This window comes from Spinacia oleracea, chromosome 3 (assembly GCF_020520425.1).
Source record: "Spinacia oleracea cultivar Varoflay chromosome 3, BTI_SOV_V1, whole genome shotgun sequence".
Lineage (NCBI taxonomy): Eukaryota > Viridiplantae > Streptophyta > Magnoliopsida > Caryophyllales > Amaranthaceae > Spinacia > Spinacia oleracea.
In genome coordinates this window covers 29046965-29064186 of record NC_079489.1, presented here as the reverse complement: position 1 = coordinate 29064186, position 17222 = coordinate 29046965, and the positions used below count along the sequence as shown (strand labels likewise).

Genomic DNA, 17222 nt, shown 5'->3' with positions numbered 1-17222 from the left:
TAATAATTAATAATTAATAATTAATAATTAATAATTAATAATTAATAATTAATAACTAATAACTAATAATTAATAATTAATAAGTAATAATTAATAATTAATAATTAATAAATAATAATAAATAATAAATAATAAATAATAAATAATAAATAATAAATAATAATATTATTATTAATATTGGAACTTATTGAAACTTATTGAAACTTATCTGAACTTTTAATATTGGAACTTATTGAAACTTATTGAAACTTATCTGAACTTATCTGAACTTATCTGAACTTATTAGAACTTTTTGGAACTTATCTGAACTTATTGGAACTTATTGAAACTTATTGGAACTTATCTGAACTTATCTAAACTTATCTGAACTTATTGGAACTGAAACTTATTTTTTAAAGGTGAACAGAACGCACCCTAAGGCTATGATATATTCACCTTATTTTCACTCATTCGAGGAAAAATAAGTTTAGATAAGTTCAGTTAGATTCAGATATGTTCGGTTAAATTCATATAAGTTAAGATAATATAAGTTCATGAAAAATAAGGGTTATCGAAGTACAATTTATAACTAAATTAAGTCATGACACTTTTTAATAAGTTCAGTTAAGTTCAGATAAGATAAGTTTAGGAAAAATGAGTGAAAGTGGGTGAATAGAATGCACCCTAAAAGCTTAGAGGTACTATAAACAACTTATTTTTTCATTTTGGCTTAAAAACCATCTTTTACATAAATTTTAGACAAATTTTCTAAAAAGGACCTTTTATATCGTCAATTTTGCGAGAAATGACCTTTTATAAAAAAAATTGTGAAAGCACACCTTAATGTTTTTTTTTTTTGCGAAAGACAAACAAATGGTAGTTTCCATCATTGACTTGCACGTGTTGTGCTCGCGTACCTTAATCTCTGCCACGTAGTCCCTCGCCCACACGACAAGTCTCTATTATGTCGGGGAGGAGACACTCGTATGGTGGTTGTCGAATGTACCTCCACCCTTCCTGAACTCACCGCCTGCCTCTCCAAAATCATCCTCAACGGCCACCCTTTTACACTGAAATACCAGTTTCCTAATGAATTTGGGGTTGAATAATGATAATAATTATGGCAATATTTGTGAGAGTAGTAGTAATTTGAAGGAGATGGAAATGATTGGTTATGGAAGAGAGGGTAATAATAATATTGTGAGGAAATAGAGATGTCTGGGATTCCTACAGTAAGAGGTCAGGGAGTGGGGGGAGGTGATGGGGAGTTTGCGAATCGGGTGTTTTCAGACGATGAGAGATCAGGCCATGGTGGTAGAAAGCAACAATAGTAGCAGCAACAGCAAATCGGGTGAGGTTAGAAAACTTAACGTGCAAGTCAATGACGGAAACACTAAGACAATGCCGGAAACTACCATTTGTTTGTCTTTCACAAAAAAAAAAATTACATTAAGGTGTGTCTTCACAGAAAAAAAAAATAACATTAAGGTGTGTCATTACAAAAAAATTTACATTAAGGTGTGCCTTCACAAAAAAAATGATAAAAGTCTTTTCTCGCAAAATGTGGGTTATAAAAGGTCTTTTTTGACAAATTTGCCTAAATTTTATTGTTTTGCCAAATAGAAAACTAAAAGCGAATCAGCCAATGAAAAACCATTTACCAAAATCCGCCCAAGAGACGATGTTTCTCCAGTAGCTAGGTTGGTGCCCGGTGAACCTATTATCCGTCCATTTTAAAGTTCTTAGGCAGCAAATTTATCAAAAACTACCTTATAAATCATGTTTTTATAAAAAAAAACTACCTTATAAAGAGAATGGTGTGATTAACTAGTTTATACCTTTTCCCGAATCATAACGTTCACTTTACCATAAGCATCTCGTGTGCCATTTAATTACCCGCTAGATTAGATTCCGTACATGCACGGATAATTTTTTTATAAAATATTTATTTAACTGATATATTTTTCCTCATAAAGAAAATGCATAATTAATAATTTTTGAACATACTCATTTAATCGTTTAATATGCAATTTTCATCCTATATATACGTATTACATATTTTATACTTCACTTAATAGGGGCTAATTTTTCCATTTGATAAAATATTACCAAAATCATTTTAAGCAAATTATTATTAAGTGGTATCTATTAAATTTCGTATTTTATTTATTATTTATTACTATATACTAAAAGAGACACCAGGAATGACACGTGTCATTTCCTGGTGCGATTTTTTCCCGCCAAAATATATTTTTATTTTTTTACTTTAAAATAAATAAATTATTTTTTACTTTAAAATAAATAAATTACATTACATTATTTTAGGAAACTAAGATAAAAATATATTTTAATTACCATAGATGTGTACTGCATAATATATTATTGGAGGAAAGCTAAATCAATATTATTTATTCCTTTATGATATAATTTTATTTATGTATTATTATAACTTTTAAATCTGATAAGAAATATAAAAATATTGATAAATGAACTTCTAATGTTAGTCTACTATTAATAATATAATACATGGTAACTGGTAAGTAAGAATGTTAATTAAAATAATAATACATGGTAATTTTATTTATCAAGATTTTACTCAATTCAAAATATGTTGTATTTGACTAACTCAGCTCGGTTATGCTCGGGTCTTTTCGAAAATTAGTCTTGAGTCATTCGGGTTTGGTTAACGTTGTTAGATCGTTCTACATACGAATAAACGACTATAATTTTTAACTTTGTATAGTAATATCGAAATTTAGTTCATTTGAATATTTTTTTTTACACAACTTTGAATTTATACTTTTTCATATATCCTTTTTACTCTCACGTTTTCCTAATATCACAAGTCTTTTAGTTACTATTAAAATAATAAATTGTTTTAGTAGTAGTCGTGCGTTGCACGAGCCCTAAACTAGTATTCCAATATTTTTTTGCCATAACTTCGTATAAAAAAGGATAGAAAATAAAAAAAGAAACAAAGTTAACATTTTTAGAAAACGTTTTTGGCAGGAAAATTTTGCACCAGTGAGTGACATGTGTCACTCCCGGTGTCTGTTAGTGTAATGTATTACGTAATAGATTTTCCGTGAGATGCCACATGTAATACACCTAGTACAGTCAACCTCAAAATTTAGAATCAATTTTCATACTTCAACAAAAAAAATGTAATATCTTACAGCATACAATTTTATAACGTAACTAATTACGACATCTATTACTATATACTAAAAGAGACACCAGAAATGACACGTGTCAATTCCTGGTGCGATTTTTTCCCGCCAAAAAAATTCTTTTTTTTTTCTTTTGTTCTTTCTTAACTTCGTTTTAATATAATCTCCAAAGATTGCTTTAATATATTTCTGCAATAATCTATTAGTATCTTTGTTTCCCTTAAATAACTAATCTATTACTAAAGAAATAAAACGGTTTCCTGCTGGAATATAACGTATATTTAAAAATAAAACGGTTTCCTAAATTAACATTTGGAGAATATATTAAAGCAAAGTCATATATAGTAATAGATAAAAAAATTATCCCCTAAATAATGTTTGACCTTAAATTCTGGAGAATATATTAAAACAAAGTCGTACTTTCTTAAAATGGGCATTTCGGATTGATGAAATCGTTGTACGACCTTACATAAATAGATTTCTTACAATAAGTACACTTGATAACATTTGACCTTGATTTCTGGTCGTACTTTCAGAGATAATAGCAATCTTTGGAGCTAGAATATATATTTAAGTACGGTCGTACTTTCCTTAAAATGGTCAACTTAGATTGATGAAATTGCTGAAATTACGAGCTTACATAAATATGGTCAGAATTTCAGCGATTTCTTTGGAGAATATATTAAGCAAGGTTCATCCCGAAAAAGGAAAAACGATAATAGAATAATAATATACAGTGCACATTATGAAAATTAGATATTACAAAATTATACACATAAAAAATACAAGGAATCTTGAAAAATCCATCCGAAAATTATGACACGTGCGTCACTTTCAGCTACATTCTTCTAAAAAACGCCTATAAAAAAATATTTGACATCTTTAGATTATTGAATAAAATATTTGAGAATATTCCATGCAGTATAAAAACCATGAAGGTGTACCATTAAAAAAACCCACGAGTTCACTGATAATATTATTCTTAAAATTACTCGAATACATGCGTCTCAAGCAATAAATCAACTCATTTGTTTACTGATGTCAACTCAAGCGTTCCGAACCCGCCCCAGGTGAAAAATCGGATACTTTTCACTATCATTATCAAAATTAATAGAAATTTTCTGAAACTTTGAGAAGGAGACTTGGAAAAGGAACAAAAACCAGGCAATAATAAGTGGCCTTTAAAGTTGCGATTAGGTGTTTGGTTTGACATTTAAGATGGATATATTTTTGAGAAACTTCTGTGAATATGATTAGAAGCTATGGTGATTGCGTTGGTAGGAGAAGATGAATGGGGTGGCGATGGTTGGAGAACGTGATTATTGATGGCGGTGGAAACTGGAAAGTTTCCCACTCATTTTTATTATTCATTTTTTTTGTTTTAGATATTAGCCCGTAGTTCCTTAGTTCCTTATTCCTAACCAACTTAATTACTACTTAATTCCTTACATATTTGTTTTTATTTTAATTGTTATTTTTATTCATAGATCTTACATTTTTATTTTTTAAACGAGTACAACTCTTAATTACCATTGGTCAGATGAAACTAACTAATCACAATTCTATGTTTTAGTTATTTTTAAGGATTATTCTCTTGTGGACATGGTCTACAATAATATTAGCGTGGACCCAAAATCAATAATTTACTCTAGCACTATTTTTACAATGCATGGACCTTTGTTGTTTATACATTGACTTTAATAAATTAAATACCAAATTTCTTAGATATATTAACCATCTTTTGAATCATAGTAGCCCTATGTTTTTAAAAGTGAATGGTGACTTAATCACATTATTCAAGTACAACACGTATTAACAACACCTGCTAAAATTGTTAGTACTATTTGACAAAACTGGAATTATAAGGTACTAGCTCACAAAGTGAGACAAAAAGAAGATATTTTTTGACAATTTTGCCTAATCCTAATAAACATGCCAAAATAAATTAAGAACAAGTTGTTGACCATCTTTAGACACGGTCCACAATAAATTTAGTTTGGACCAATTCCATTTAAGAATTGGTGTATTTTTAATACTAAGTTATTTACATATTTTTATTAAATATTAAAAAAGATTATATAGACTTATAATCAATATTAATGTTATAATTCCCGTGGTCATGGAGAACGGCGGGATATAAAAAAAACTATTATTAATTTATAATCTCCTTACATTTTGATGCAGATAACTAACTAAGCTTCATTCATTCTCTCATAATTAGCGAGATTATGGGCTTAAATAACTTGGTGCCTTTCAAGCTTATTACATATAACTACAAGATACGACCAAACATGTTCACCTATTTCAAAATAATATCCGCTATTTACTTTTTAATGATCTATTAATACAAAAATACTTTCTTCCACTTCTTCCACTTTAGCTATTTTATAAAGTTTAGTGGTACGAAAAAATTAATTGTTATTTTTAAGGAGTACCTTCTAAATTATTTTGGATTACCGTGCGTGGCACGGGTCCTAAACTAGTTTTTTTTATAAGATAGTTTTTGACAAATTGGCCAAATTTTTATTTCATACTTCGTAGCTTACCATTTAAAGTCATGTAAATACGAAGTATTCAGGGAGGCAGAAAGTAACTATTTGGAAGTGGATTTTGTTTGCTTTAACAATTGTTTGTTGCATTGTCAAAATTATTAATCTACTTAATTAAGGAATTATTATTTTGTAATAATTCATTCACACTGGCCACCCGGAAGTCTACAATGTCAAGGTGACATGCGAACCGAGCCGAATTCTAATAGACTCAGCTTTGTTTGGTTACTTTTTTTCGAGTTCAAACTTGAGCTCGAACATACCTCGTAAAATTCTTTATCGAGTCAGATTTGATAAGAATTCTTCGAGTTCGAACCGATCGAGTTTCGAGCTTGTTCGAGCCTTGATTCGATAATTGATAAACCATATTCTACAACCAGGTACAATAATTTCTTAATCTTACATTATAATAGTATTTTCTTGGACAAGTTATGTAAAATATTATCCCTTATTTATAATTTAATTGATAGTTTGGACAATGGTATTAAACGATATATAAAAATCTCATAAATATGCATTATTATTCTTAAATTAACCAGCTAGCGAGCTTTCGAGCCGAACACCATTGAGTTTGAGTTTGGTTCGTTTAATAATCGATCCATAATTTAAGCTCAAGATTGGTTCATTTAGAAAACGAATCGAGTTCGAGCCGAACATTTATCGATATTAGTAGTGTTACTTTTTTTCTTCAAAATTATTTTGTAATTGGCATAGGATATATAAGTAATTTATTTTATACTCTATTTTTATAGACTATAGTTACATGTTTTTTTGAACTTTTAAGAGGCCTAATTATATAATAGTATAATGCCCCATCATTGAAAATGATATTCCTATTTTTTTTCTTAGTGTCGTTTTGTGCAATTCTTTCAACGACAATTGTAATAAAAAATCTCCTTCTAAGTATGAACACTTGTCGTATACACTCTTTTTTTTCCTATTTTATTTGAAATCGTTAACCCTGTAATTTGGATGTGTTGAGTTTTCTTGTTATGAAACCCAAAAATTAAAGTTCCTAAATCCTCCACATATTTTATTATAGCGTTTATAATATTTTAACTACTTACCTTTCAACTTTAACTCCCTAAAATGAGCAAATACGAGAAACTAAAAAACAAATTATAAATTTTTTTTGACCCCCATTTATAAATTCTTACGTAATACACTGCTGAAAACTAGTATCAGGCGTTGCACAGCGTAGGCGGTCAGAATACGTTTTAAAGTGATTAGGTCCACATTTAGGTAATTCTAAGCTTAATATTAGGTTACTGGTGCCAAGATTTGAAGCCATATCAACCCTGGGTTTCACAGCATCAAACATACAAAGTGATAGTTCACCACATTTCATACAATCTTATTTTACAGAGATAGTTTGTGAAAGCCTTCAAATCATGACAGGGAACGACTGACTGTTCCTCCTGAAACACTTCCATAGACTTTGGGTAGGGAGCAAATGCTCGAAACCCTACACTGTCTGGTACCTTTTAGAGGGCCGGTTTGGACCAGAGAGATTCAGAAACATACAAATTTACAAAGTTTCTGAGACAAATATCCACAGGAGATAGGAAATCATAAAGAGTTTCTCCCAAAGGGTAGAGGTTTCGAAATCGAACCAATGAAAACTCATCAAACAGCTAAAGCAGCAGTAGCAGTAGCAGTAGCAGCTTGAGGAATCTTGCCATTGTCAGAGGAAGCAACACTGTCGTAGTATTCCACTAACACCTTCCATCCACTGGGGCACATAAATCCATCTGGGGGATTTTCATTGTTCTTTGCAAGAGTTCGCATCTGTAGTTAAAACAATCTTGATCAATTCACACTTGTTTTTCAAACTGACAAGATAGTAAGTATTACATATGCTAATATGCTATGTTAGAATTGTAGATAGGATAACTGATAAGTGATCAATACCTTGGTGCCTGATATGAACTGAAAATCTCGAGGCCTTGAAGGATCAAAGAATGCCATTTTACCTTGAGTCTTATCATAGGCGGCAACCTGATCCAGTATTTAGGAACAATAATAATAAGATTAAACCATAAGAATGACAAAAAGGAAACATAAGCTCAAACTTTCAAACCTTGAATGGAAGGATGTTGAGCCGTTCAAGTCCAGGAGCCATTCCGAGCACTTTTTTACCATGGTCAGCATCGTAAAGATCTCTTTTCTCAAGAGGATGACCCATGCCAGCAGGGTCACGTCCTACAATGTAGAAATTTGCCCCAGCATTAATACGAGCCTTTGCATGCCATTGTACTTCAGTTGGACCAGCATAGTGCATTGGGGAAGGAAATATCGAAACCACTGTCGTCTCTGGGTCTAACACACCATCTTCAAGCACCTGATATTTTATTTTATTTTATTTTATTGCAAATACAAAATTACAATTAGGGATAATCAACCAGGCTTAAACCATGGATTGACAAAAGGAAAGGATGAATTGAGAAACCTTTTCATGTTGCTTCATACGCCAATGTAGAGGAACATCATCCGCCTTGGTGAAGCCTCCAAGTGGATTAAGCAAAAGGATAGGATTCTTATACCCCATATCAAGAAGCCTACGACGTGTGTCAGTCATTAGTAGAGCATGGCCATTGTGCACTGGATTCCTAAGTTGGAAAGCAAAGACTGCATCAGCATCACGCTTGAGGAATTCTTCACGAAGCTGAGAGGGGGATAGCCGGAATCTATCAAGACCATCATTGTACTTAATAGGTTCTAGAACTTGTAAATCACCTCCAATCAACCAGTCTCCAGCATTGGCTATTGTTTCCTCCACGTAAGGAAGACCAGGAGCAGTCGTACCCCATGTTCTTGCTACACGCTCTTCTTTGTTGTGCTTGTATATCTGAATGCTGGATCACAATTAAATTAAAGATGATGATAAGTTTCTTTTACCAATTTATATGTAAACATAACAAGTAAAAATATTCAGAGCTACACCAAGGTGAATCATCATATCGATGCATATTTCAGAAGTCAAACATGAAACATCCCTTCCAGAATCTCACACACACATGTAATTGTACACACGAACACACCACTGAATTTCATCATGTGAAAATATATTGAATATTCATAACAAAACTGATAATACATCAATGCATCCCTTTACCAATGATGTCTTGGCCTAGTGGTAAAGACTGAGGGCCTGTGTACAATAGGTCTCAGGTTCGAATCCCCCCGCCCCCATTTGTAATTTATATTTTGCCTTTGTGGCTCATTCGCACCAAAAAAAATCAATGCATCCTTTAGTCTAGAGAGGTTCCTTGAGCAGTTCCATGGCTAGGAATTCAACCCATTTGTGTCACTTTCGTTGGTTTATGTGTGTATAGTACTATAGATTGGTGCTACAACTACCTAACTTTAGAGCAGTGGCGGAGCCACGGTGCCCTCAGTGGGGTCCTTGACCCCACTTGAATTTTTTTTTTTTTTATAGTTAAAATTTCAATTTTTTTTAAAAAAATAAATAATTTTAGTGAAAGTTTCATCAATTTTTAAATAGTGACCCCACTATCTCAAAATTCTGGATCCGCTACTGCTTTAGAGTGGGTCATTTCAGTGTTTATTCCGGAGGCTATAAGGCTTTGAATAGAAAATAATGATGCCCTAAAAAGTTGGAATTATTCAAAGTAAATACCAGAAAAGAGGGGGCTATCCATATTAAGCTTCCCAATTTGCATGCATCTGTCATGTTTTTAGTCCACACCAGTGACATTTTACAAAATTACAAATAAAATTACTCCTCAAACTCTATTTTTTGTTTATCAATATAGGATATACTTTATTTGTTGGGGATCGATTTCATTTCCAAATCGCGCCAAGGCTTGAGAAACGACGATTTTATCCATTTTTTGGGGATTACAGAGTGCTCGTTCTAACAATAGTTAACAATTACTTCATTTCTTTTTAGAGTTCTCAAATCATTGTCAAGCTTAAATGCTAATAGTGACAAGAAAGAAGATTTGATACGCCACTAAAACTAAATAGCTAGTGATTAAAATTCATGAATTGGTGTGAAACATCTTTATAATGTTTCATGTGATTTCCCTTCCATTCAAATGAAAAAATATTTTCTGGTACAAGTTATTGGAAAATTGTTTTACATCATTTGTCATACCAAATAACGGAAAATGACAAAAATAGTAAAATTATTTTTCAGCAAAACATTTTACACCAAATCAATCGATCCCTTTTCGGGTGTTTTGAGTGTTCATATGGCCTAACTAACACCCCACTTCATTTTACTAATTTTTTGGGGAAAATCTATTACGGAGTACATTATACTAACTGCTATTCCTGGTGCAAAATTTTCCCGCCAAAAAAATCTTTCCTAAAAAACATATCTACTTTATTTGTTTTTTTATATTTTCTCTAATTTTGTATAAACTGCTATGTATGTATGAGAAAAAATATAAGATTATAGAATATTACAATATTATTCCCTCCATCCCTTAATATTCGGCGCGGTTTGACCGACACAGAGTTTTAGGCAATTTAATTGATTTATTAATTTATTAGATTATAGTTGATTAGTGGCCTATTATTATATAGTAAGTGGAAAATGTGTCAAATAAAGGGGCGGAGGTGGGGTAGGTTTTGAAATTTTTAATGTTTTTTAGGAAATAGGAAAATAAATTGATTCATGGTTAAGCGAGAAAAATACTCCCTCCGTCTCTTTTTGTTCTTTACGTTTTCCTTTTTGGGTATTTCAAAATGTTCTTTACATTTCCTTTTATATAATCACATAAATGACTTAGTATTCTATCAAAATTTGTGTCCAATTATTATTTTAACCAATTAAATTCATTGGATCATTTATTCTCTCACACTTTTCCATTGGGACATTAAATTTTTCTCATTTCCCAATATCATAATTTTGATAAAGGTGAAAACATTATAAATAAACGTAATTTATCTTGTTTAAATAACCAAAATTGAAAATCTCGATACAAATTAATTAATCGTTAAAAAGCGTGAAAAATGACAAACGTAAAAAACAAAAAGAGACGGAGGGAGTAATATAATATTAGTAAAAGTATGTCATTTATGAAAACGGGGCGAGTATTAAGAAACGACTTTAAAAGGAAAGCGGGGCGAGTACTAAGTGACGGATTAAGTAGATGATTTTGGTAATATTTTAGTTAAATTGACGTTATCAATTATAGAAAAAATATTTAGTCAATATTTGGTCAAATTAACATTCTCTGCATATCAAATATTTTGGTCCTTATCATATTCAACGTATAAAATATATAATACGTAGCAGGGGGAAATTTCAAATTAACTAATAAAATGAGTATGTTCAAGATTTATTAGTTACGCATTAACTCTAAGGGAATAAATATTCCAATTAAATATTTCATCAAAAAGATTCAAATAATAATTTTCGAATATTTGTGCGTGCACGAGACCAGTCTAGTTAACACTAAACAAGTTCAATTGAGTCGTGTTCAAAGAAACAAAACCAAGTTTGGATAACACAACTTCAGTAAAAAGAATAAGCACCTATAAGATAAGTTCAATAAATTGTCTTTTCCGAACGAACTTTTAAAGGCAATATAAGTTACAAATGGAGTAGAGAGGATTTAAACTAGTAACCTATTATATACAAGTATACAACTATACAAGTGTTCAGTTTTTACTGTTAAGCCAAAACATCATTGGTTAGGTTCAATAAACAGAGATAAGTTCAAATAAGAGATACTAAGTTCAAGTAAGTTCAGTACTCCCTCCATTCCTTTTTGTTGTTCCCATTTCCTTTTTTGGCGTTTCTTTTTGTTGTTCCCCTACTGAATCTTTACTATTTTTGGCCATAGTTTTTTTACCAATTTACCCTAAGATTCCCCACTATTTACCAAAAAACCTTAAGATTCTACTCTTATTCACACCTAAATTTCACCACTTTTCTTATTTTATTCTTAAATCTTCCCCATTTCCCCACCCATTTGAACCGTCCCTATCATGAATTCATGACAAAATTCATTTCTCTCTCTCTCTTCATTTCTCTCCTTCCTCCTCTCATTTTGCTCTATCTCTCTCTCTCCTCCAAAACCTCTGCAACTCTCAAGAACCCCAAATTGTTCTTCATTTTCCATACTTGCTCTCACGTTTTTCTCTCTCTCTCTCTCCTCTAAAATCTCTGATTTCTTAAAACTCTAAGATTCTCTCTCCTCCACAATATCTCTGTTCTTAAGATCTGGAGGTGAAATTTTAGATCGCCACCACCACCACACCTCCGCCACCACCACCCGCCAGAAAAAGCTGTAGAATGCGTATTATGGCTTTAGATGGTGAAATTCGACCATGAAAACTCTAGATCTAGAGTTTTCATGGTCGAATTTGGCCTCTAAATCCTCAAAATCGTGATATTGAGATCACGTTGGTTTGAATTTATTTTTGCCTTATTTCGAATTTTTTAGGTTGATGTTTGTCGATTTTTTTACGAATTTCTGGGTTATTTTTTGTTGAAATTTTGGGTTGATTTTGGTATGGTTTTTTGGTTGATTTTTGTCGATTTATTTTCGTTGATATTGGTCGAATTTTGGGTTGAATTTTGTTATTTTTTTGGGTTGATTGTGGTCGAATTTTTGGGTTGATTTTTATCGATTTTCTGGGTTGATTTTTGTTTGAATTTTTTGGGTTGATTTTGGTCGAATTTCTTGTCGAATTTTTGAGTTGATTTGGTTGATTTTTTGCCTTGATCTTGGTCGAATTTTTTGGTTATATTTGGTCGAATCTTGGGTTGATTTTTTCCGAATTTTTGGTTGATTTTTTGTCGATTTTTTGGTTTGAATTTTCTGGGTTTGTCCATGTGACAGAAATTGTAACTCAATTTATTCAATACTTTAATAAATATCTACTTTTTCCCCAATTAATTTAATACTTTCTCTCTTTACTTTATTCTTTTTCTTACACACAATCATTATTCTTACACCCAATCATTACTCATATCCGATACAACCCAAGATTCAGTTTTCTTAAAATACCCCCAACATTCCTTATGGGTACAACAAAAAGGAATGGAGGGAGTAGAAGTTAATTAAGTTCTAACAGGATAAAGCGTATGATAAATTAAATCTAAACCAGATAAGTTTAGGATAAACTAAGTCTAGGTTCAATTCACATGTACGACTACTATAAATAAGAGTTATTTATGTTCAATCCACATGAACGACTCTAAGAGAGAGAGTGATAGATAGCTCAGTTGGTTAGACCTTCCATCTCGGTTCCAGATGACCTGGGATCGATTCTCATCCCCACCCTTATGAATCATTTGCACCCAAAAAAAACATGAACGATTCTAAGACAACTCTAAATTCTAATAGTAAGTCCAAAAAAAACATTACTTTAAAATTAAAACAACATGTTATCCGGGAATTTTCGCTCTCAAACTAAAATTTCCAAAAATCCAAACCAATCCAAACATGTGAATAAATTTATAGGAGACAACCTAATTTATTTCGAATTTAACAAAATAACTTCATATTTTAAGATAGAACTTAAAACCCAAATAAAAAAGTTTTTTTAAAAAAAAAAAAAACAGAAACGAGAAACGAACGAGTAAAATAAAAGAAAGAAACAAATAAATAAAAGGGAACATACTCAGAGAGGATAGCGACCGGGTGATCATCATCCGGGTCAAACAGGGCAACCCGGTCAGAGTCGCCAATCCGATTCTTCACCAAATCATTAATGGCGAGAACGATCGGCACCGACATGTTGACAAACGAACCGTCATCGAGTCGGAGCGAATTGAAATGAAGCGTTTGGAGGAACTCATTTTCTTTCATGAAACCAGAAAGTGGGCTAGCCCACCCTTCACTAAGAACATGAACCCATTGTAGATCGATCTTAGAAAGCTTGATCCTCGGTAAATCGAGAGCTTCCTTCATTTTCTCTCTCTTGATTGAATCATCCACAACCAAGTCCACCAACCTTCCGCCGTCGGGAGAAATCAGCTGCGATGAGACTCGCATCGGGTTTCGACCACAGCGATTCGGACTTCGAGTCGGGAATGAGACATTGAATGATGGGGTGAACTGGGTTTTGGATGGTTTTGGGAAAGAGAGGGTTGGGTTTGGGGTTTTGGTGAAAATAGCCGCCATGGAAGCCATTATTGATTTTTCTGTAAAAGCTGTTTTTTTTTTGTTTTATGTTATTCAAGTTAGGCCTGGCTTTTTGCCCAAGCCTCAGGTGCTCAAATGACAAAGATTCGAGGCTTTATATACAACTGCTCCTCTTCTCTACAGTAATAAACTTGCCGTATTTATGTACTGCCGTCAAATTGTTCAAGATACGAAACACCAAGGAAAGTGATGGGAAAACACACATTTTCATATAGCCATCTTTTATTCTTTTCACTTTATTTCAAGAAAAAATAAGTTCAAATAAATACAACAAAAATTTATCAAATAAAACCCCATAAACTTTCCTCTCTATGGGCTATGACCTCAAATTTATGCTATATCAACTTACATGTCATATTTTTAAAAGAAAACATACAGTATTTCTTCAGTCATGAATTTCACAAGTTAAACCCATAATCCACGTAACACTCGGGGCATAGTCCAGACACAAAAAACTAGTTCAACTTCTAAATACAGATCAACACCCACCCTAAAACTTCCCGCAATTACTACCTGTATACGGAGTTTTTTTGTTTGATGAGATGCTAATTAATTACTACAAAATCGTGCGCATGAATACAAGTTACTCATATTCATAATCATAGTAATTGTAAAGTTATTAAAAATGAAATATAATAAGATAAAATAAGAGGATAAGTCAAAACAAAAAAAAATATACTACGTGCTTCATTAGGCTGAGGTTATCATTAATGGGCAAATAAAATTCACAAAATCTAACGCGGGTTTTTTTTTTCAAGAGTATTGAAGGCGTCCACGTAAAAATATCCCGTCACAAATTCATTATTAATACTAGATTAGATTTCGTGTACGCACGGATTATGATAATTTATTTTTACAAAATACGGAATATTTAACTAAATATCCTCAAACTAATGCATAATTATAAAAGCAATTAAACATATTCATTTATATTTAATCATCTAATATGCATATTATATACTCCATCCGTTCCATAATGTTCCTCACTTTTCCATTATGCGCGGTCTCCAATGCACTACTTTAACCATTAATAATTTTATTTTCGTATTAGTAAAAATTATAAAAAATTGATATTTAGAAAATTGATATTGAAACGAATCCAATGATATCCCATAAGTAAACATTTATACTCTTAATCATACTATTAATTACGGTCAAAGTTTTTAAACTTTGACCATATAAATAGTAAACATGAGGAACATTATGGAACAGAGGGAGTATGTGTAATATGCTACGTTGACCGACATATCGAGTGAATATAATTTCCATTATTAATGTACCGATTTGACTAAAATATTATTAAAAAAAAATATTTAGCAAAATTATTATTACGTGGTATCTATTATTTCCATAAATTATAAACTAATATTTTTTTCATACATAGATAATTATAAAAAGGTAGAGAATAAAATAAGATAAAATAAGATTTATATTTTAGGAAAACATTTTAGGCGGAAAAATTTTACACCAGGAAGTGACATGTGTCATTCTTGGTGTCTGTTTTAGTATAGAGTAATAGATATTTTAAATTAATTTAAAAAAAGATAAAGGAGTTCATGCTAAGATATAACAGATATGTTTAATCTAAAGATAATCTTAGTGTCTCAAGATAAGATTAAGATACATACTATGTATTTATCATATATTAAAAAAAAAATGAAAACTAGAAAAAATTGACAAAAATAATCTCAACTTTCCCCCATCTTCTTAAAATCATCTCAACTTTGAATTATTCCAAAATAATCCCAACTTTTGAGGGGACTTTCTCAAAATAAGTCAACTATCTTTTTTCTTGCCTACACTATCCATTTTAGGTTTGTAATATGTTGAAAATTAATAGTTTAGATTATTTTGAGAAGGTACCCCTAAAGTTGGGATTATTCTAAAGTAATTCAAAGTTGTGATCTTTTTGAGAAGACTGGTGAAAGTTGAGATTATTAATGTCAATTATTTCAAAATAAAAAAATAATTTTAAGAAGAATTCAATTAGCACTGAACTACGTAGTAGTATAATTTATATATATATATAGTTAGACCATGCATAGAAATCAAATTAGCTAGGATCCTTGTCAAACGATATGAATGTATACGGAGAGGATCATGAGTGCTAAAGTTAAAGTTATACTCCATGTGAATTATAGATAATACGTTATTTGCCGAAATTCCAGAGATATCATATTTAGTAATTCGGATATTTTAACAAAAACCCGTGCACCGCACGGACTTCAAAACTATTTTTATTTAAAGTTTGTGTTGTTGGAGTTGTTCCTCCAATATTATGCTTCAAAAGAAGGTAATAAAAAAACACTTGCTACGTTAATACTAAAACACTTGCTACGTAGTTTATATATACCTCTACTCAATAATGATTTGTTAGAAGACAAGATAGTTGGGTCTAGTAACCACACACGCGCTTGGCCAAGTTTGGGCGAAGGCGTGTTGCGCGGGCCGCACGACGTGGGTGTGGGTGGTGCCCTTTTTACTACCCGTTATAATTTTTGTCATTTAATTAGTGTGTGATTTACGTAATAGCTAATTGATTGCTTTGACGACTTTGTTTCCGTCAAAGATATTTTCCATTATTTCTTGCTTCGGTTACGAAGGCAATCAAGGACTTATAGATTGCTTTTGTTTTTTGGCTAGCCTTTTTTACCTATATAGTCTAACATTCGCATCCAGAAAAGAGACAGACAAAAAAGATTGCTTCTTAATCTTCTACAAAAATGAAAACACAAAATCATCATTGCTCTCAAAGATTACTTCTTATTTTTTAAGAGTGTTATCAATTTGATTCTTTGTCGTATACTGAAGGGTTGGAGTCGTGTATCCATGGGGTTGGTTGCTACGAGTCCGCATGTACTTAGAGAGTTAGAGGGAAAAAAATCGAATTTATGGCAGTGATTATTGTCACGCCACAACATTGTTACAGATAAGCTCATTCTAATTCCTCTTGTTATTAGTCATAATTCCTACAAGTGTACAATAAACATTGTAAGGCGGGGGTAAAGTTAAATCAACATGAGTAAAAGTTACCATGGTATAATGTAAAAGTTATTTATATTTTATTGTGATAAAAATTTTCTCTTTAATAAATAATTATCCCTCCAAAATTACTAATAATGTACATATAAAGGTAACCATATAACCCTTTTAAAATATTTATCTATTAATTTTTTGTAATATAAAAAGGTAATAAAAGAATGTTAAAAGTTATTAAAAGTAGATAAAAATTACTCTAATATACAATAAATTTATTTTATATCAGCTTTGTGCAAGGCCTTTTAAATAAAATTGAATGGAGTCGAGAGATAAATGGTACTCCCTATTTCCCAAAATGTTCTTTATGTTTGGTATTTTACACGCGATTTAATGACTAATTAATGTGCATTGAGATT

At 31.4% G+C, this 17222-nt stretch overlaps 1 protein-coding gene across 1 annotated transcript; it reads right to left on the bottom strand.

Moving 5' to 3' along the window:
• Window positions 1-7018: 7018 nt before the first annotated feature.
• Window positions 7019-14001, bottom strand: LOC110796468 (ATP sulfurylase 1, chloroplastic). The gene is made up of 5 exons (XM_022001529.2): window positions 13304-14001; window positions 8148-8553; window positions 7779-8039; window positions 7610-7696; window positions 7019-7486 (listed from the first exon to the last, which is right to left on the bottom strand). Exons 1-5 carry the CDS (start codon window positions 13813-13815, stop codon window positions 7325-7327), a joined length of 1428 nt encoding a protein of 475 aa, XP_021857221.1. The 5' UTR covers window positions 13816-14001; the 3' UTR covers window positions 7019-7324.
• Window positions 14002-17222: the final 3221 nt, after the last annotated feature.